General features: G+C 40.7%; 1 protein-coding gene across 2 annotated transcripts in view; it reads left to right on the top strand.

Moving 5' to 3' along the window:
• The first annotated feature begins 200 nt into the window (after positions 1-200).
• Positions 201-23,209, top strand: part of LOC120054608 (E3 ubiquitin-protein ligase RNF13-like) — a 102,581-nt gene continuing 79,572 nt past the window's right edge. Inside the window, exons 1-3 of one of the 2 annotated variants that reach the window (XM_039002080.1) lie at positions 201-397; positions 19,264-19,446; positions 19,680-19,760. In XM_039002080.1, coding sequence (XP_038858008.1) covers positions 19,333-19,446; positions 19,680-19,760 — 195 coding nt within the window. In that variant the 5' untranslated portion in view covers positions 201-397; positions 19,264-19,332. Of the gene's footprint in view, positions 398-575; positions 691-19,263; positions 19,447-19,679; positions 19,761-23,209 lie in introns of those variants that run through there. The other variant, XM_039002082.1, reaches the window with a different exon arrangement.

Below are 23,209 nucleotides of genomic sequence, written 5' to 3'. Positions count from 1 at the left end.
TTTGCGACCAAGCTTTAACTTCCTGACTGATGTCTTGAGATGTTGCTTCAATATATCCACATAATTGTCCTACCTCATGATGCCATCTATTTTGTGAAGTGCACAAGTCCCTCCTGCAGCAAAGTTAAACTGTGATTTACCACACACTCCAGCACAGTTGGTGACGGTATGCACTTTTAACTTTTGTTTGCGGACCACCATTATATCATAGAAGAAGAACAAGAAGAAGAAGCTAGCTAGGGATTATTGTTGACATTCTGTCGTGCTGACATGTCTAACTAACGGAATTACATTTTTGGAAATTATTGCGATTCTATTGATAGATAGTAAATTATTGTAATATCCATATTAGTCGCATCTTTTTTTAAACCAGATGAAACTTCGGTCTGATTTAAAGGTAAGGATTTACGCTCTAGCTAACTGTTGTAGCATTTGTAGCTAGCGTTGATTGCTATGCTTGTGGCTAGACTCGAGGCATGTCATAATGTAACGTTAGCCAGTAAAGATTGTTTATAGCTGCATTGGGGTCGGACAGATTTCCTGTTTAGATTAAGACACCACGGAGTCGGCGCGAGATATGGCTCGGAAAACGTAATTTGAAAAATGGCCTTCTCATCCCTGTATTACAATTTGCAATTGGGATAATGGGACAAATCTGCGTAGAACGCGATTTCTCATCCCTGGATTGAGGTACGTTTTCTGAGCCATATCCGTAGTGTTTTAAACTAAGGAAGTATGTCCAAACCCAGTGCAATTTTAAGCATGTGTAGGGTCAGAATATATTCTGGCTTCAAATTTAACAGTTGCCTAATTGTATTTTAGCGTGCTAATAATGGCAGTTTGCTACATTGGGTATGTTTAGAAGGCTTGCAATAGCTTGCGAAACAGGGTAGGACCAGATTTTCCACTTTGCCACTTTGTTTATGTTAGCTAAATAGAGGATTTGTGACCAGCATAACATTAGCTCGCAAGTTCTCACTTGCCAAATGAAGAACACCAAAGGCAAATTATAGCTTGGCTAACTAAATAGGTTGTCATACAAGAAGGCCATGTGCAGTGTTGGGGTTAAAGCGTTACAGTAATAATATAACTTAGTTATTGTTCCAGTTTGAGTAATAACACTGATCAAAAAAAGTTTTTGCTACTTTTATCATTCCCTTCCTATTACAGTTATTGATCCAAATAAATATTTGTGATTATTATTCCTTCTCTGTTGAGCAATATTTTAAAATTGCCCCAGATTCTAATTGTTTTCGTTCTCACCAAGTTCCTGATTACGCAGGCACGCACTACTAGTGAGGGAGATGAAAAATGGCAGAAGCATCTAAAACATTGACTTTCTCAGCATGGAAGTACTCCCATTACTTCGATTTGGTAGGACAAAGTGACAAGAGTATTACTGTAAACTGTGCCCAAGTGAGAAACTGCTTGAAACACTACTTCCAATTTCTTGAAGCACCCGCCAAAACACAACTTATAGCGAAAGACCCCTGAGACCTGACCACTGCTGCTGAAGATGATTGTAGGCCTACCTCATCCAAACAGTCAAGGCTCGATTTTAATCTTTCAGTAGGACAGGCTGTAACCCTTGGAGAGCTGAACAAGCTTGTAACTGGGTATGTAGTAGAGGAAATGCTGCCCTTATCCATGGTAATTTAAGATACTTGTGTTGGTGTATAGGCCTACATAATTTTGACATTGTTTAAATTGAGTGAGGATACGCAGTGTTTTGGAGTGTAACGCAAAAGTTATATAACGAGTAGTGTATCAAATTACTTTTCCCAGGGAGTAATATGTAAAGCAATTTGTTATTGTTGAAAGAAGTAATGAGAAATTAGTATTGTAAACTGGGTGGTTCGAACCCAGAATGCTGATTTAGTTGACAGCTGTGGTATATCAGACCGTATACCATAGGTATGACAAAACATTTATTTTTACTGTTCTAATTACGTTGGTAACCAGTTGATAATATCAATAAGGCACCTCGGGTTTTGTGATATATTGCAAATATACCACAGCTCACGGCTGTGTCCAGGCACTCCTCGTTGTATCGTTCATATGAACAGCCCTTAGCCGTGGTAAGTTGGCCCTATAACACACTTCCTCGGGCCTTATTGCTTAAATATATAACGCTTTTTGAGTGCACATGATAGCATATTTCATGGACATTAATTACTATTTACTGCACGACTGCTTTTTTCATGGTAGCAGTCGTGCATGTCAGTCACACAGTACAGTACAGTAGCAACATAATTTGGTACAACTACAACAAGATAATAGATTTCAGGCATTCAGAGCGCACATTTTTTTCTGCATTTTGTCTTATTTTACTGTTAAATGATCCTGTCATTGTTATACATAGATGCCAGTTTTGTAAATTTGACATTTATCTCAGGTGGGCTTAAAGGGTACAGTAGCACCAAACACACTACTTCTATTCAGAATGTAAATGTCAATAAATAAGCATTGTTCAATAGGATCAATACTAACTTTGCATTATATTTTAGTCTATAGTGTGTATTTAAACCTCAAACCATTGGTTTCCAAATATTTTATGAGTAGACTTTGTTATTCTGACTTTTTTCTCCATAAATCACTGTTGTTCTAATTAAGCCCAGTATGCACCTATTAAGCCTGGTTTGCATTGAAACACATGGGGATAGTGTGTTGATATCCCTAACATTCAATAAACCTGAGCGTAAATATGTTGTTTTTTTTGTTCAGATTTAAGTTGATTATAACACAAGAACTACAGTTATATTATGCATCTAGCCATTTACCAAGATTAGAAACAAATAAACCTGATGAATAGCAATGATCAGTTTATTTGAATAACTTTAGGGGAGATTCATATAAATCTAATTTTACATAATAAATGTCAGTTTATACATTTTAACATTTTGGAAATGAATTTAAATAGATTATTTAAGAGGTCGGCTTATTTGTAACACCCATGGGATAAAAAGGAAAGACAAAGTACGAAAGGCAGGGCCTGAAGTTATTTATAAGACATCATACTAAGTCTTTTGTCAATACTCTTTTGTTGAAGATGTTAAACATTTATCTTGGTCTGATGTGTATAAGGAGCAGAATCCAGATGCATGGAGTATTTGTAAAATGATTCTTGCCAATTGTTGACAAACAGTCTCTTAACAGGTGCATAACTGTGAGAACTGTTAGAGAGCCGCCTGGATCGATGATGAAACAAGTCAGGCTGCTCAGCTGATTGGTTGAAATACTGTCAATTGAGAAATGTTGTGGAAAGACTTTGGAGCATCTTAAATGATATTATGGGCAGAAAACCCAATTAATCTCCATCGTTCATGAAAGTTAATGTGTCATTTATAACAAAACCTTTTTGATATAGCTAAAATCTCAATAACTATTTCACAGGTAAAGTAGATAAACTGAGAAGTGAAATGACAACATTGAACTGTGAACCATCATATTTGTGTATTAAAGATCTAATAATGAAAGAGAGGGATTGTGTTGAATTTGGCCAAGTTTGTGTGGAACAGGTGGAAAAAATATTTAGTTATCCATCAGTAATCAGTAAGCTACCAGATATAGACAACCTAGATGGGAAACTACTGAGAATGGTAGCAGACTATTGCCACCCCTATTTGCTATGCATTTAACTAACATCTAAAGGAGTGTGTGTGTCCACAGGCGTGGAAGGAAGCTGAAATAATTTCACTATCTAAAAATAGTAAAGCACCCTTTTCTGTCTCTAACAGCCAACCAACCAGTTTGCTGCCTGTTCTTAGTAAATTGATGGAGAAAGTTGTGTTAAAAAAAAAATGCAGTGCTATTTTTCAAAGAGGTTAACTACTGACTTTCATCATGCATATAGGGAAGGGCTCTCAACTTGTACTGCACTGACTCAGATGGCTGATGATTGGCTAAATAAATGGTTAATAAGATGATACCAGTTGCTCAGGAGGGAAAGGGGAAGTCAGGTGTGTGGAATACATTTGATGTAGTTATGGAAACTACTGGGGATCAAGAAAAATGAGGGTATAGGAGCAAGTGCTGCATGACTATTGTGTGCCAAACAGGTGCTGTTAGTTTACACAATTTTTGGGGGACCATTTGGAACAGTGCAAACGACACTAAATATATTATAAGTGTACCAGAGAGTCTGTTCTATTGAAAATAAAAAAAGATATATAAATCCATTACAGCAAAGACTTTAAAAAAGTTCCATGCATTTGTGAAATGCAGTTTATTTATTGTTTAGGCTAATTTTCCAAAGCTCCCTTTGTTATTTCATTTTAAAACTAAAATGCTGGATTGCATTTCAAAGCATGAATGACTTGTATGCTGTGTGATGACATGAACGAATGATTGACTGATTTGATTGATGCAGTAGCCTATATATTGAAATCTAGACCTAAGTAAGTTACGGTATTAAGACTGAACAAGACACGCTCTTAGGCCTACAGCTCGATGGTGGTTATACAAGGCTACTACTATAATAGTTATATAGTTGCCATGGTGCCCTAGTTGCAGCCTAAGCACAGAGCTCCTGTAAATGTGTACATATTTAGATATTTTAAGTGTTTTTAATTGTTTTTTAATCAGCTATTTTGATTTTGATAACATTGAGGTTTTATTGCATTTAGCTGGTGTTTTTGAGCCATGTATTTTAACTGACAGGTTAACACTTTTAGGCTTGGCTAGCTAGCTTTTGTTTAAAAAAATGCATCTGGACAGTACAATCTTTTTTGTTTCACTTGGCTGCCAATTCCTGATCCTTTGAGAACATAATTTGAGGAGTCACTCATGCTGCCAAACATACCCTCGTAAAACTGACTATCCTACCGATCCTTGACTTCGGCAATGTCATCTACAAAATAGCCTCCAACACTCTACTCAGCAAATTGGATGTAGTCTATCACAGTGCCATCCGTTTTGTCACCAAAGCCCCATATACTACCCACCACTGCGACCTGTATGCTCTCGTTGGCTGGCCCTTGCTTCATATTCGTCGCCAAACCCACTGGCTCCAGGTCATCTTTGCTAGGTAAAGCTCCGCCTTATCTCAGCTCACTGGTCACCATAGCAGCACCCACCCGTTGCACGCGCTCCAGCAGGTATATCTACATCTCTAGTCACCCCCAAAGCCAATTCCTCCTTTGGCCGCCTTTCCTTCCAGTTCTCTGTTGCCAATGACTGGAACGAACTGCAAAAATCACTGAAGCTGGAGACTCATATCTCCCTCATTAACTTTAAGCACCATCTGTCAGAGCAGCTCACAGATTACTGCACCTGTACATAGCCCATCTGTAAATAGCCGATCCAACTACTTCATTCCCCATACTATTTTATATTTGATTTATTTTCCTTTGCACCCCAGTATCTCTACTTGCACACTCATCTTCTGCACATCTATCACTTTAGTGTTTAATTGCTATATTGTAATTATTTCGCCACTATGGCCTATTTATTTTACATTCGGTACCCATTAAATCCAATCCAGACTTTTAAAATATTTTATAATAAAAAGTGTAGCTCCCTCCAGTAACCACAAGCACAACTGTTCCATGATTTTAACTGGCAGTTTTATTCTGTAGTTTTAGTCAGAAATGTCACCTTCTGTGAGAACTATAAAGTAAATTAAAATACGGTTAAGCACACTCTTGCAACTTTCTTGTCTTATGAGTAACTTATTAGCTTGATATAACTCTGAAGTGCTTACATACATAAACAGTTTAGCCGGAGATATAACAGTATCAGATTAAACACATGAATAAAGGTAAAATACCTCATTGGCTGCTTATTACAGAAGGGAGGAAATCAAAAACATCACACTTCTTATTCCCGGCATGAATTCACGCTTCATCCTTAATTATTATAACGTTACCATCCTAACATACACGCTTCAATCGTTACGAACTACACAAAAAACCTAGCTAATACAGGGTGGGATTGCCTTCACTCCAAAAGTGTGTTGCTGTGATAATAATCCCCGTTACAACAGTTCTTAGCCACGTAGTTCCGCTTGTCTTAATATTTCCCCTGCATAGTGAACACGTAAACAATTCAAAACAAAAAACAACGACATAGACTGACAGGTTAATTGTCAGTTACAAAAGTAAAGTCGTACAACTTCACATGAGAGATACATTTTCCATTTTAGCTTCACTTTTCCTTCAAAAATAGGGCAGTATATGTTAGAAATGTCTAATCCTTCCAATTGTTACATGACTGTTCAGAATCTGCAGAATATAACGATCCAATAGGCTGAATTAAGGTGTTGTTAAATGATTTGCTCCGCCACACAAACGCATAAAAGTACACACACCAACAGAATAAAGAATGTTTATTCAAATAGTCATTAATTGATAGAAAAGCTAAAACCAACTACATTAATCTGAGACATACTCTGGCAGTGTGCAGTATTGATGACCAGTAAGCTCAGACAATATCCATAATGACTATAGAAAGTACGAACACTTCAAGACCCTATGGTCAGATGTCTTTTCCTAAAGGCGGCATGGTAAGTAATGGAATTGAAGTTTCTTGGTGTGTAGGAATAATAAATAGTGTTGCTGTGGACACGGGATAATCTGGCAAACACACACACACATATTTAACATAGCTGGGATACTGTACGTATGTTACTCAGTTCAGGTAGCATTCAATGTCCTGCGTTTGTGTTAACCATGGCAGCCAGCATTGCAAATAAAGCGATTCGTAGAAAGATAATCAACCTCTTTCTGTGGATCCTTTCCCCTTAATGTAATTTTCATGTCAGCCAGGCCAATCTTTTAATATAAAGAATATATTTCACGCTTTAGTTGAGCAAAATAAGTAGTGTTGCTCGGTTGACAAGACAATTGAAAGAGTGCCTGAGTCATGCAGAAAAATAGCAAGTTGTTGTTTCCCTGACTGCTACCTACAGTATGGCTGCTACTCAAAAATGCTATAGCCTAACAGTAAATGAATAGATGACATTCACTGCAATTATAAACCTGTCTCCAGTATCACGCTACATACACAGACAGACCCACTGTGGATCTTTGTCAAATAAATCTGTATGAAAAGGCATCCCAGGTCTGTTTTGTCAACGAGCACAATTTTGACCCTTTTCAGGAAACTAGACGTATGTTGCGGGTCACTACTTCACAGGAGAGCCATTTGAACGTAAACTTAGTTTTATTTATCAAAATAGTTTTTGGGGCAGAAATGCCTTTTCGAACATGTGAACTTTCGTATGCCTTAATAACAAACTTGAATGCCATCTGTAAATACGAATAAAATTGTTAAATTATGAGCCTAGTTAGTTTAGCCACAGAAAAAGGGAGCAACCTCCCGCTAGCCATGATTGGCTGAGATAATGAGTGGGATGGACATGCCAAGAGATGAGTTTGGATTTCTCTGCCAAATAGCACGCTTCTGTCTATTTGAGCTGGTCAGTATGTGTAGGTAATCCTGTCTAATGCGACTTTAAAATGTTTTTTTTTTATTGTGTAGTAAAACTTAACAAAAGACTTCTATGTAAGTGTCCATTTCAATAGAATGTCACTGCAAAAACTGTTTCAGAGCACTCTTGTCTGAGTGGGCCAGAGCGCAAAATAACTGATTAATTTACGAATGCTCAACATCCGTTGAATATGGCTGGTGTCAGTAAACGTCGGCAAAAAAGCATAATTAAATTGTTGCCAGGAGCACAGTTAGTCACCAACACTCTGGATAACATAAAAACAGCCTAACCAGCTCTGCTAGGGCGAGTAAAATGGTCAGAGTTTGGGTGGGGGCTAAAGATTAAGATGATTCTTATGGCATTGCACACGGTCAGTGTGAACCAGAGTGACTTGACACAACAACGGGCCAAGCAAGCTGTACCAACAAAACGGAAACTACACAGGATTTATGAAAGGGGTTGCAGTCTGCCGTGAAGTGTTCATCCATGTATACAGGTAAGAGTCTAGCTACAGTTTCAGATATTATACGTTTCTAATTTTGTCAAAGTTGTTTGCATTGCAAGTTAAAGCTTACTGTTAGCTAGCTAGCTGATGTTAGATGGCTGGCTCGCTAGCTAACATTCCGTTTATGATCTGTGTGTAGTAATGTTATCTCAGAATGCCATTTCGCATTACTAGTTATAGCCTAATCTTAGCTAGCTAACTAGCTAACATTGAACCTATTTGGTTAACCTTTAGCTAGCTATGACAATCGGTTTGTATTGCTAGTACTCTATGGATTAGGATTATGGTTCATTGTTTAGCTAGCATGTCTAAACAAAAGACTCCACTTCGCCAGATGATTACATGACCCATCAAGTTAGCCATGTGTGACTGACGGTGATTACGGCTATCTATTGTATATTAATGCCAAAATATTTATATCTGGAATTTGTCTTTCAGCATCAGTAGAACACGCCTGACTCTCCTCCACCAGTCATACAAGGAGAATGGTCTAATGCCTCCCATCAAAAAGAGAGCTGGTCCAAGCAAGCACAGGTTACAGCTGAAGCATGAGGACTTGCAGCAAGTTGTGAACTTCATCAACAACTACGCAGAGGACAATGCAATAGTATTACCAGGATGCCACCCAGGACACAAACGGTGGAAAGCTGCTGACATCCCATGTGACAAAAGCAGCGACGTGGCGTCTCTACATGGAATCGATGACAACACTTGGTATGTAAAGCATAAACAACACGTTTTGATTATTTAATTTACCTCCAACATGATTGGCACTACTTTTATTGATCTCACATCATTTTTTTTGTTATTTCCTGTTTTACAGCTTCGGTGCTCTGGAGCCTGGTGTTGTCACCAAGGAGCGTTCGTACTCCGTCGGGAACAGGTTTCAGCTGCTGCGTAACGCTGACATCCTTCCTCTCATAGATGGTCTGCCTGTACAAGCACCACCTGAACTGGACACAGCTAGACAAACTTATCTTTTTGAGAAGATCAGGGAGTTTTGTGACGAAGAGGCTATTGACATCACACGCCCTGCACCAAAGTCAAGGGCAGGACAGAATCGGGCTCTCCGAATATAGATTCCCTTGTTCATGCGTGGTTCGGGCGGATTCCCAGTCATCAGCACTATCTGCAGTGCCTCTATTCAAATGACTGTGTTAAGAAGAATGGCGCCGGAGAGGATGGTTGATGTTTTACGTGCTGCTAACCAACTGTGTTATTTTGTTCGTTTTTTTGCATCGTTTGTAACTTATTTTTTTACTTATTTTGTACATAATGTTTCTGCTACCATTTCTTATGACAGAAAATAACTTCTGGACATCAAGCAGCGATTACTCACCACAAACTGGTAGAAGCGTTATCCTTTAACGAGTCCGACGACAGGCCCAAATCCCCGTCATTTGCGTGAAGAGAAGGAAAAAAAGGGGGCGGAGGTTGGGCTGCCTTCTGAGAATTCGTAGGCGAGCGAGTAAACGCCCACTACCATCTGTTCTATTGGCCAACGTGCAATCATTGTAAAATAAAATTGATGACCTACGAGCAAGATTAAACTACCAACAGGATATTAAAAACTGTAATATCTTATGTTTCACCGAGTCGTGGCTGAACGATGACATGAACAACATGCAGCTGGTGGGTTTTACACTGTATCGGCAGTATAAAACAACGGCCTCTGGTAAGACAAGGGGTGGGGTTCTATGTATATTTGTAAACAACAGCTGGTTCACAATATCTATATTCACGGTATCTCATGAGAAGCTGTAGACCATACTATCTACCAAGAGAGTTTTCATCTGTATTTTTCGTAGCTGTCTACATACCACCACAGACCGATGCTGGCACTAAGACCACACTCAATGAGCTGTATACCGCCATAAGCAAACAGGAAAACGCTAATCCAGAGGCAGCGCTCCTAGTGGCCGGGGACTTTAATGCAGGGAAACTTAAATCTGTTTCACCAAATTTCCACCAACATGTTAAATGTGCAACCAGAGGAAACTCTAGACCACCTATACTCCACACACAAAGACGTGTACAAAGCTCTCCCTCGCCCTCCATTTGGCAAATCTGACCATAATTCTACCTGATTCCTGGTTACAAGCAAAAATTTAAGCAGAAAGCAGCAGTGACTCAGTCAATAAGAAAGGGGTCAGATGAAGCAGATGCTAAGCTACAGGACTGTTTTGCTAGCACAGACTGGAATATGTTCTGGGATTCTTCCGATGGCATTGAGAAGTAGACCACATTAGTCTCTGGCTTCATCAATAAGTGCATCGATGACGTCGTCACCACAGTGACTGTACGTACATACCCCAACCAAAAGTCATGGATTACAGGCAACATCCGCACTGAGCTAAAAGGTAGAGCTGCCGCTTTCAAGGAGTGGGACTCTAACCCGGAAGCTTATAAGAAATCCAGCTATGCCCTCCGAGAACCATCAAACAAGTAAAGCATCAATACAGGACTGAGATCGAATCCTACTACACTGGCTCCGACACTCGTCAGATGTGGCAGGGATTGCAAACTATTACAGACTACAAAGGGAAGCACAGCCGAGAGCTGCCCAGTGACACGAGCCTACCAGACGAGCTAAATTACTTATATGCTCGCTTCAAGGCAAGTAACACTGAAACATGCATGAGAGCAGCAGCTGTTCCGGATGACTGTGTGATCACCCTCTTCGCAGCTGATGTGAGTAAGAACAGGTCAACATTCACAAGGCCGCAGGGCCAGACGGATTACCAGGACGTGTACTCCGAGCATGCGCTGACCAACTGTCAAGTCTTGTCTTCACTGACATTTTCAACCTCTCCCTGTCTAAGTCTGTAATACCAACATGTTTCAAGCAGACCACCATAGTCCCTGTGCCCATGAACACTAAGGTAACCTGCTTAAATGACTACCAAACCGTAGCACTCACGTCTGTAGCCATGAAGTGCTTTGAAAGGCTGGTCATGGCTCACATCCACACCATTATCCCAGAAACCCTAGACCCACTCCAATTTGCATACCACCCTAACAGGTCCACAGATGATGCGATCTCTATTGCACTCCACATTGCCCTTTCCCACCTGACAAAAGGAACACCTATGTGGGAATGCTATTCATTGACTACTACACCATAGTGCCCTCAAAACTCATCACTAAGCTAAGGACCCTGAGACTTAACACCTCCCTCTGCAACTGGACTTCCTGACGAGCCGCCCCCAGGTGGTAAGGGTAAGTAACAACACATCTGCCACTCTGATCCTCAACACGTGGGCCCCTCAGGGGTGCGTTCTTAGTCCCCTCCTTTACTCCCTGTTCACTCATGACTGCACGGCCAGGCACGACTCAAGCACCATCATTAAGTTTGCCGATGACACGAGTGGTAGGCCTGATCAACAACGAGACGGACTATAGGGGAGGAGGTCAGAGACCTGGCCGTGTGGTGCCAGGACAACAACCTCTCCCTCAACGTGATGAAGACAAAGGAGATGATTGTGGACTACAGGAAAAGGAGGACTGAGCAAGCCCCATTCTCATCGGTGGGGCTGTAGTGGAGCAGGTCGAAAGCTTCAAGTTCCTTGGTGTCCACATCACCAACAAACTAACATGGTCCAAGCACACCTAGACAGTCATGAAGAGTGCACGACAAAACCTATTCCCCCTTAGGATACTGAAAAGATTTGGCATGGTTCCTCAGATTCTCAAAAGGTTCTATAGCTCCACCATCAAGAGCATCACTGGCTGATTTGGCAACTGCTCGGCCTCCGACCGCAAGGCACTACAGATAGTAGTGTGTACAGCCCAGTACATCACTGGGGCCAAGCTTCCTGCCATCCAGGACCTCTATACCAGGCGGTGTCAGAGGAAGGCCCTAAAAATTGTCAGACTCCAGCCACCCTGGTCATAGACTGTTCTCTCTGCTACCGCACGGCAAGCGGGTACCGGAGCACCAAGTCGAGGTCCAAAAAGCTTCTTAACATCTTCTACCCCCAAGCCATAAGACTCATGAACAGCTAATCAAAGGGCTACCCAGACTCCTCTTTTACGCTGCTGCTACTCTCTGTTCATAATTTATGCATAGTCACTTTAACTCTACGTACATATTACCTCAATTACCTCAACTAACCGGTGCTCCCGCACATTAACCTCCTCTATATATCCTCGTTATTGTTATTTTACTGCTGCTCTTTTAGTTGTTACTTTTATTTCTGATTCTTGTTTTTTTTTAAGGTATTTTTTAATTTATTTTTATTTTTTAAACTGCATTGTTGGTTAGGCCTTTTAGTAAGCATTTCACTGTAAGGTTGTATTCGGCGCATGTGACAAAACATTTGATTTGTTTGATGGTAATAGTTAGCAATTAATACTTAACAAATAGTAGGACATTTCTGTTCTGTTTAATTCTGTGTTTCTGTAAAGAGATGGTTTCCTGCAGTTAGTCTGGGCGTATGGTTTGCTAGAGATAGCTTGGGCTGACAATGACTTGGTGATAATTACCTGAAGTTGGCATTCTATAGACAAGACGTGGTATGTGTGTGACCCGAGATAGCCTGGAAGAGTTTAGAACAATGCCTCATTGTCTGATCATCCTGGCATCTGGGAAACTAAGCCGGGTTGGAAGTATAACAATATCCTGTGTAGATAACCAGGAGATGAACAAGGTGGCTTATGGGAGTTGGAACCAGCCTGACTAAGCATTTTTAGGTCCTATATAACATCATTTTTTTTCATTATCAGTTAAGCACTCTGCAACACACTTCAGCGTGTGGGGTCGACGGTTTCATTATTGCAATAATTAATTGATATTAAATAAAAATTATTATTTTTCAAGAAATGACAGTCTCTCTCAATACTGAATTTCCACGACATGATTCTCCTAACACACATTGCTGCTACTATTATAATTTTTTTTATCCTGCTGCTCAGGGACTTTACCCCTGATTGTATGCATATAACTACCTCATCTATCACTGATATTGTTCTTCTACATACTGTATATTATTTCCTTTATATTGACACTATCTGTTTCTGATATTGCTACTATGCAAGTAAGCATTTGGCTGCACCATTTACACCTGTAGAGACCCATCCACTTAGCAAGATGTGGCTGGGGGTTATAGCATTTCTTTCACATGACCCATCAATTTAGACAAGTGTGTCTGGGTAAGCGTGATCTAATACTTATAAAATATTTTATCTGGACACTTTGTTTACCTGGAATTTTTCCTTATTGTAGGCTACTACTTTAACCACTTTTAGTCTTAATCTTTACTACACTACTCTCTGTTTAGCACATGACCTCACATGTGAATCTTTAAAGAGATGGGTGTGAAGGGTGTGAACAATGCTGAATGGATGTAGATAAAGGAGAGCTCTCCAGTAGGTACCAAAACATTCAAAGGCCATTTTCTCAAAAGTGAGGTTACAAGTTTATCAAACTTCAAAGCAGAATTACTTTCCCATTGTTCCTCAAATGCAGTGTATGAGATTCCAGTTTGTAGCTCTGTGTCTCAGCTTTTATCCAATGTAAAAAACACCATTTCAAATTTTCCTACATAACACCGAATCAAGGCGGTCAGTCACAATTTATTCGAAACACTGGTAGTAACCAGATAATCCAAAGAATTCAGGTAGTAAACAATGCCCACCTCAGGCAGAATATTTTCTATTTCGAACTGTCTGTGACTCGTTTACCTGTTTGCTACTCAAAGATATTTTACTTATTAAGTCGAAGACAAAATTAACTGCAATAAACTTGTCTCAAATATATTAGCATAACTACACAGAACCACCATAAAATGAGGCCTATCTCCGTATTAAAATGTGTCCCAGTGCAACATGCCTTGATCCGTCCCACTGGACGTGGTTTATGGAGCTCTCTTTGAAATAGATGGATTGGCTGACAACGTCTCAAATGATGCACTCGCATCAATGTGACCGGAGTACACAAGGGGGCGCCAAACAGGCAAAAACCCAATTAGGCATCTTTTACCAGAATGCTAACAAAATTAGCACAAGTAATAGCGCATCTCAATGGAGGCTGCTAGCTACATATGCTAACGAGATGAAAATTAACTAATTGCTAAGACAGGCAATACAGCTCATAAAGTTATACATATATAGAAGCTACTGAATGTCATGTCATTTTTAGTGAGTTTGGACATTTACAAGCGACTGTGAACGAGAGACATACAAATGAAAAAAGTTTTGACATGCTTGTCTGAAGGAAGAGCAGTACTGGCTCTGGAGCAGCATGTATAGGATACAGTTGCTAGTGCAACGGGCCTGCCTGCTCTGCTCAGAGAAGAGGGAAGAGGAGAAGGCTGTGGAGAATGGAGAGGAGAAAAAACGCAAGGAAATCAAGATAGTGGCAGCTGTACAAATAACTCATCCAAAGGGCTTTGACTTCTTAAACATGGAAGAAAGCTAACAATATATGATGCCCCGTCACCTTATTATTCAGCCTATTACTTAGATCAACTAGCAAGTTAAATTTAAGGGTCGCGTTAATGCAGAATTCAGATTTTTGTCACGCTAAATAAAAAAATAAAAAAAGTGTCATCTTGCTGCGTTTTGTAGACTTGCCTAGTTAAATAAAGGTTGACTTTGTAAATGCAGATTTAAAATGTGTCTTATTGTAATTTCTGCTCGGCATCAGACTAATTTTGTGCTTCAGTTGCACTTCTCCACTCAGAATGCCCTTAACTGAATTCTCATGTGTAGCTACCTTTTTCCAGTACTTTTCTTAGTATATCCAGCTACTTTTCTCAGCTAAAATGTAAGATTAACTTTAATCAAAACAGGAAATGTAGCTGGCTAAATTATTTCTATGATAAACATTAGAAATATGATTGCATCGTCTTTGCAAAAAATACCTTGCTTTTTCATTGTAAGCTAATTTACTTGTGTGGCTGCCAGCCAAATAGCGTTACACTTCTGTTGTCATCTGATGAAAAGCTATTTTCTGCTGAATGTGTTGCATTAATGTATTTTCTGTGAAGGAAACTAGTTGCACATCTCTTATCACTTTATTGAAGCATAAAAACACTTGACTTTCAATATAAAACGTGACCCCGTCAATACACAGCTGGACTCACCTGCTCCGGTTGTGCTATTTAAAAACAAACAGGTGACTGACTCAACTGGTCTGGGGAACTACGATAAGCTTCATAATGTAAAATTATGTGACTAGTGAAATTAAAAACGCAATTTGCTTTATCTCCTAATGTATTGCACAAGTTGATTGCATGTATTTACTTAAAGTATCTGCAAATATTAAAATGTATGGGGGAAAACTTTAAAAAAAAAATAGTTTCCATGGTATTAAAATCATCCAGTGGCTATTTCCAAATACATCAGTATACGGTATACCGCCAAAGCCAAATTTTATGTCAATGCTAATATGGCAAAAATTCGTACAGTTGAAGTCGGAAGTTTACATACACTTAGGTTGGAGTCATTAAAACTCGTTTTTCAACCACTCCCCAAATTTCTTGTTACAAACTATAGTTTTGGCAAGTCAGTTAGGACATCTACTTTGTGCATGACACAAGTCATTTTTCCAACAATTGTTTACAGACAGATTATTTCACTTATAATTCACTGTATCACAATTCCAGTGGGTCAGAAGTTTACATACACTAAGTTGACTGTGCCTTTAAACAGCTTGGAAAATTCCAGAAATTATGTAATGGCTTTAGAAGCTTCTGATAGGCTAATTGACATCATTTGAGTCAATTGGAGGTGTACCTGTGGATGTATTTCAAGGCCTACCTTCAAACTCAGTGCCTCTTTGCTTGACATCATGGGAAAATCAAAAGAAATCAGCCAAGACCTCAGAAAAAAAATTGTGAACTCCACAAGTCTGGTTCATCCTTGGGAGCAATTTCCAAACGCCTGAAGGTACCACGTTCATCTGCACAAACAATAGTACGCAAGTATAAACACCATGGGACCATGCAGCCGTCATACCGCTCAGGAAGAAGACACGTTCTGTCTCCTAGAGATGAACGTACTTTGGTGCGAAAAGTGCAAATCAATCCCAGAACAACAGCAAATGACCTTTTGTACCTGTTTCCTCCAGCATCTTCACAAGTATCTACAGTGCTGTGAAAAAGTATTTGCCCCCTTCCTGATTTCTTATTTTTTTGCACATTTGTCACACTTAAATGTTTCAGATCATCAAACAAATTTTAATATTACACAAAGATAACCCAAGTAAACACAAAATGCAGTTTTGTGCAGTTTTTATTTTATTTATTAAGGGAAAAAAGCTATCCGAACCTTCATGGCCCTATGTGGAAAAAGTAATTGCCCCCTAAACCTAATGACCGGTTGTGCCACCCTCAGCAGCAACAACTGCAATCAAGCGTTTGCGCTAACTGGCAATGAGTCTTTCACATCGCTGTGGAGGAATTTTGGCCCACTCTTCTTTGCAGAATTGTTTTAATTCAGCCACATTGGAGGGTTTTTGAGCATGAACCGCCTTTTTAAGGTCACGCCAAAGCATCTCAATCGGATTCAAGTCCAGACTTTGACTGGGCCACTCCAAAACCTTAATTTCGTTTTTTTAAGCCATTCAGAGGTGGACTTGCTGGTGTGTTTTGGATCATTGTTCTACTGCAGAACCCAAGTGCGCTTCAGCTTGAGGTCACGAACTGATGGCCGGACATTCTCCTTCAGGATTTTTTGGTAGAGAGCAGAATTCATGGTTCCATCAATCGCAGGCCAGCCCGGGGGCACGTATACGGCCCGTGACGTGATTCAATACAGGCCACGGAATCATGCTCAGATCACAAAGAATTTGCGAAAGTAAAGTTTTGAAAAACGTATTTGTTATTCATTTTAAAAGCCCAATGAATACTCGCCGTTGTGTAACGATTTAACTCCCACCGCCTGTGGGACATTTATTTTGAAGGCACATATGAACAACTGCACAAGGACAGACAGTGACTGACAGGCTAACACACACACGTCAGTTACAAATAGTAGCTAGCTAGAAATTGCGCAAAAGTGAGTTTTTCAAAGATTTCAAAGGAAAGCAGACAATGAATATAGGATGTTCCAGCAAGAGTGGACATTCATTATTTATATTTATTGAGGAATCAGGGAAAGCTGTGTGCTTAATGTGCAAAGAGAGCGTCGCTGTCTTGAAAGACTACAACTTGTCCCAACATTTCCAGACGAAGCATGCAGAAAAATATAGGAATATGTCTTCTGAGCAGAGGGCAAGTGCATCCAAAGAGATGCTTTCTCAGTTGCAAAAGCAGCAATGACTTGTCACAAAACTGCATTCAGCAAATGACGGAATTGCGAGAGCTAGCTATGTACTGTCCCACAAAATTGCTAAAAACATAGCAAGCCATTCGCTGAGGGCGAATTGATTAAAGAATGTTTAATTGACTCTGCAGCAAGACTTTGCCCTGACAAGAAAGAGCTGTTTGAAAATGTTTCCCTGTCAAGACGAACAGTGACACGGTTTGTTGAGGACATCTTAGAGAGTATGGAAAAACAGTTGAACGACAAGGTAAAGGATTTCACCTATTTTTCCTTGGCCCTGGATGAGAGCAGTGGTGCATGTGACACGGCGCAGTTGTTGATGTTCTTACGAGGCATAACCCCAGACTTTGAAATTACAGAGGAGCTTGCTTCAGTGCAGTCAATGAAGAGCACAACCACCTGGAAATATTTATTGGAGGAGGTTAATAAGTGTGCGGCAAAGCTGGGACTGAGTTTTGAAAAGTTATCCAGTGTGACCAGTGATGGGTGCCCAAACTTGACAGGAAAAAACATTGGCCTTTTGAAATGGATACAAGATCAAGTAGCTGAGCTGAACCCAGATCAGAAGATTATTTTCCTGCATTACATTATTCATCAGGTGCTGCTCTGTAAATGTGTTCTGAAAATGAGCCATGTTGTGGATACAGTCACTAAAGTGGTAAACTTCATAAGAGCAAAATCTTTAAACCACAGGCAGTTTGTCTTGCTGTTGGAAGAGACAGTCGGGTCATGCAGATCTCCCCTACCACACAAACGTGAGATGGCTGAGTCCGGTATGTCCTGTGCCTGCTCCTCACGCTCGCCCTGAGGTGCGTGTCACCAGTCCGGTACCACCAGTGCCGGCCCCACGCACCAGGCACAGTCCAGGCATGGCGTCCAGTCCCATGGCAGGAGTCTTCCTCGGCGCCGATGTCCAGGCACAGCGTCCAGTCCCGCTCCAAGGCCGGAGCCTGCCTCTGCGCCGGTGCCCAGTCCAGGCACGGCGGTCAACTCAACTCCATGGCCGGAGCCTTCTTCGGCGCCGGTGCCCAGTCCGGTTGCGGCGTACAACCCCTCTCCATGGCCGGGGCCCTCCTCCACGCCGATGCCCAGTCCGGGCACGGCGTTCTACCCGGCTCCATATCCGCGAGCGGAGTGGGTACTTCACCCCGCACCAGAGCCGCCCCCGACGTGAGATGCCCACCCGGACCCTCCCCTATTGAGTCAGGGTTTGCGACCGGAGTCCGCACCTTTGGGTGGGGGGGGGGGGGGTACTGTCACGCCCTGACCATAGAGAGCCTTTTATTCTCTATGTTGGTTATGTCGGGGTGTGACTAGGGCGGGTTATCTAGGTTATTATATGTCTATGTGTTGGCCTGGTATGGTTCCCAATCAGAGGCAGCTGTTTATCGTTGTCTCTGATTGGGGATCATATTTAGGCAGCCTTTTCCCACTGGGTTTTTGTGGGATCTTGTTTGTTTGTGTGTAGTTGCCTGTGAGCACTGCATTTGACTTCACGTTTAGTTTGTTCTGTATTGTTTTGGTGAGTTTCATTAATTAAACATGTGGAACTCTACGCACACTGCACCTTGGTCCGTTAATTCTACAAACGATTGTGACACATATGCCGGTTTCAACATGAGATATCCTTTTTTTTAACACACTTATTTTACTATGTAAATTTGTCTTTTTTGTAAATGTTTTGGCGCCAAACTGGTGGCAGTTGTGAAAAAAGTAAATAGTTGGAAAAGTTGCAGTTTATTGAAAATTATTCCGTTGTTTATTAGAAAAAACAAATCATTAATTAGGCTTTTTTTTCTTAAACCACATGGTCTATCCACTAGAAACTAATAGACAATATGGACACAGATATACAAATTAATACTATATATCTGAAAAAAAAAAAAAAAAAGTTATTCAAGTATAAATTACCATAGTTAACATAGATTGCCGTAAACGACCTAGGTATTTGAACCCAGGTGTGGTGTGTTTATGTTTTCTGTTCTGTGGGAGGCTGGGAGAGCAGATGTAGGCCTACAGACAGTGACAAACCTGTGTTTGTGCGTGTGTGTACACTCTGCAGGTGTGAGAGCCGCCAGCACTGGGACAGTCCATCCGTGTGTCAGTCGACTGGCACAGCTCGGAATGCAAGATGCTGTTCTCCCTGGGGATGCTGATGCTGTCCGCCACACAGATCTACACCATCTTCACCGTGCAGCTCTTTGCCTTCCTCAACCTGCTGCCTGTCGAGGCCGACATCTCTGCCGTGAGTCCCGCAGACTGAGAGACGGACAGGCGTGTGGGTGGGCAGGCATGCAGGAAGGCAGATAGACAGACAGATACACAAACAGACAGACGTGGTCTACAGACATTCAGACAGACTGACTGACTGACTCACTGGCTTACAGAAAATATATTTTGGCTCTGTGCTTGGAGCTTCTAGTTATTAACACCACCAAGTAGTTCATGATATGATTTGTATTCTTATTTCTCTTTCAGTACACATTTGACAACAAAACAGGAAACTTTGATGACCTGCCTGCACGGTTTGGGCACTGGTTGCCCAGCGATGGACTCAAGGTGGGTACAGCAATGGTCCATACGTTGACTGTTTACATACCCAGTCATTTCACTGCCATTGACACAAATTAAAGTATAACCATCATCAGAATATGAACGATAAGCATGGAATCTAATTTTCGGTGGCATTTTTTCTTGAGATAGTTTTTCTGAGATTGGCATTCTAATGTAAAACTAAAAATGTGTAACAGAGTGGATTGATTATCAAAAATGATCACTAATGCATATACACTGAGTGTACAAAACATTAGGAACTCCTTCCTAATATTGAGTTTAGGGCTGACCTCAATTAGTCGACTGGTCGATTGTTTGGTCGTTAGGCTGTTGGTCGACCGAGATTGTTTTAGTCTAACAATAACAAATATATATGTTTTAGTCGAGCAATAACAAATATCTATATATATTTGTTATTGCTCGACTAAAACAATCTCGGTCGACCAACTGCTTAACGACCAAACAATCGACCAGTCGACTAATATACAGTACCAGTCAAAAGTTTAGACACACCTACTCATTCAAGGGTTTATCTTTATTTTACTATTTTCTACATTGTAGAATAATAGTGAAGACATCAAAACTATGAAATAACACACATGGAATCATGTAGTAACCAAAAAAGTGTTAAACAAATCAAAATATATTTTGTATTTTAGATTATTCAAAGTAGCCACCTTGACAGCTTTGCACACTCTTGGCATTCTCTCAACCAGCTTTATGATGTTGTCCCCTGCAATGCATTTCAATTAACAGGTGTAACCTTGTTAATTTGTGTAATTTCTTTCCTTAATGCATTTGAGCCAATCAGTTGTGTTGTGACAAGGTAGGAGTGGTATACAGAAGATAGCCCTATTTGGTAAGCAAATAGTCCATTACTTTAAGACATGAACGTCAGTCAATGCGGAACATTTCAAGAACTTTGCAAGTTTATATAAGTGCAGTCGTAAAAACCATCAAGCGCTACGATGAAACTGGCTCTCATGAGGACCGCCACAGGAAAGGAAGACCCAGAGTTACCTCTGCTGCAGAGAGTAAGTTCATTAGAGTTACCATCCTCAGAAATTGCAGCCCAAATAAATGCTTCACAGAGTTCAAGTAACAGACACATCTCAACATCAACTGTTCAGAGGAGACTGTGTGAATCAGGCCTTCATGGTCGAATTGCTGCAAAGAAACCACTACTAAAGGACACCAATAATAAAAAGAGACTTGCTTGTGCCAAGAAACACGAGCAATGGACATTAGACCGGTGGAAATCTTTCTTTTGGTCTGATGAGTCCAAGTTTGAGATTTTTGGTTCCAACCACCGTGTCTTTGTGAGACGCAGAGTGGATGAACGCATGATCTCTGCGTGTGTGGTTCCCACAGTGAAGCATGGAGGAGGTGGTGTGATGTGTGGGGGTGCTTTGATGGTGACACAGTCTGTGATTGATTTAGAATTCAAGGCACCACAGCATTCTGAAGCGATACACCATCCCATTTGGTTTGCGCTTAGTGGGACTATCATTTGTTTTTCAACAGGACAATAACCCAAAACAACTACAGGCTGTGTAAGGGCTATTTGACTGAGAAGGAGAGTGATGGAGTGCTGCATCAGATGACCTGGCCACAATCACCCGACCTCAACCCAATTGAGATGGTTTGGATGAGTTGGACCGCAGAGTGAAGGAAAAGCAGCCAACAAGTGCTCAGCATATGTGGGAACTCCTTCAAGACTGTTGGGAAAGCTACATGATTACTACATGGTTACTACGTAATTCCATATGTGTTATTTCATAGTTTTGATGTCTTCACTATTATTCTACAATGTTGAAAATAGTAAAAATAAAGAAAAACCTTTTGAATGAGTAGGTGTTTCCAAACTTTTAACTGGTACTGTATATATTTGTGCCCATCTCAGTGAACTCATCCATTGAGGAGGCCTAGACTAAAATCCAATTTATGCTTGATTTGAAAATGTGGTCGGAGACTCCATATGGAGGGTGTGACGCAATTGCGGAGGCATGCAGAAAACAAATCCAGCTCTGTATCTCATCGCCATGTGCCTCCCAAATTTTTTTCAAATGCGGAGGGCTCTGTATAGTTCCGCATTGACATGATTGGTTGACGGTAGGTGTGGGCGGTACATCCTGTATAAACACAAATTCACTTCCTTGACAATAGCTCTGCACTGCTCTGCGAAATGCAAGAATTATGAATGACCTGACTTCTGCTGAGGCCATATCACCACCGTAAGTGCTGCATGGCCAATGCAGATGTCGGATTGACCATGCACCCAGATGAACAATGGAAATTGTGCACATTCATGGTTTCATAACTTAATTGTGTGAATTGTTTGTGTTTGATTGTTAGTGTATATCAATACCGCATTACATATCACCAGTAGTACTTTTACCGTTCATTCCTATAATATCGAATCTACAATGTTTGTTACTTTGGTTACGGTCATTTCAATATTATATTCCTGTCTTTATTTTCTCATTGTCGGAGTAGACACATTGTTTGCAGAGTGCACAACCTATGCTACACTTGTGAGAAACAAGTTTTGGTTTATTTAATTCCATTTACTAGTTCTGTCAGTTTAGTCATTGTCTTTTGTTTGGAGCTCTCCTGACGATGTTGAGTCAGGACCTGCACGCATAGAAGTAGGCCTATATGCTACCTGGTCTGCGGGCAAATGTAGGCATATACATGTGTCCATTTGGGGATCTGATAGGATTTCTGATTGGCTTAACTCACCACCACTAACGACCTGTGGAGCTTCTCAAAGTAATGTTTTCTTCACCTCAAACAACAAGCAAACAAAGTCTGTTTTTACATCCATTGAGAATTACAATAGTTCTTCAATGTATTTGAAAAATCTAACCACTCAGCGTGAAAGGGAAAAATGTAATTATCTGATCCAGTGGAAACGTCAGTGCTTAACTTGGACTAAAACAGGTTCCGGTACTCATTTTGGGTACTGGCACGGTTTATATTTAGGTCCAGGAGCTCCACAATACATTTGAGCTAGAGGAACAGGAGCTCAAGCAGTAGAAAAGCAGTAGAACATTTGAGGTGGTGTTACTCAGCTCCAAGTCAAGCACTGCTTATTATCTGCTTCTTAGCCTACAGCTGTGTCTGTCCTGAGCTCACTGGAGAGGGAATATTTTATACAATGTTGTCAAGTTCGCTATGACAAGCTTCGGGCTGGACCCAAGTTAATAGTTGGTACAATGTTTCAAGTTCGTTGCTCACATCGGCTAAAGAGTGCGTGATCACATAGTCGTCCGGAACAACTGGTACTCTCATGCATTCTTCAGTGTTGTTTGCCTCGAAGCGAGCATAAAAGACATTTAGCTCGTCTGGTAGGTTCCCATCACTGGGTCGCTAATAATTTTCAAGCCCTGCAACAACCTACGAGCATCAGAGCCGGTGTAGTAGGATTCAATCTTAGTCCTGTATTGATGCTT

The sequence above is a fragment of the Salvelinus namaycush genome, chromosome 10, assembly GCF_016432855.1.
Source record: "Salvelinus namaycush isolate Seneca chromosome 10, SaNama_1.0, whole genome shotgun sequence".
Taxonomy (NCBI): Eukaryota; Metazoa; Chordata; class Actinopteri; order Salmoniformes; family Salmonidae; genus Salvelinus; species Salvelinus namaycush.
The sequence above is the reverse complement of the archived record's forward strand: the minus strand, read 5'-3'. Positions and strand labels throughout refer to the sequence as shown.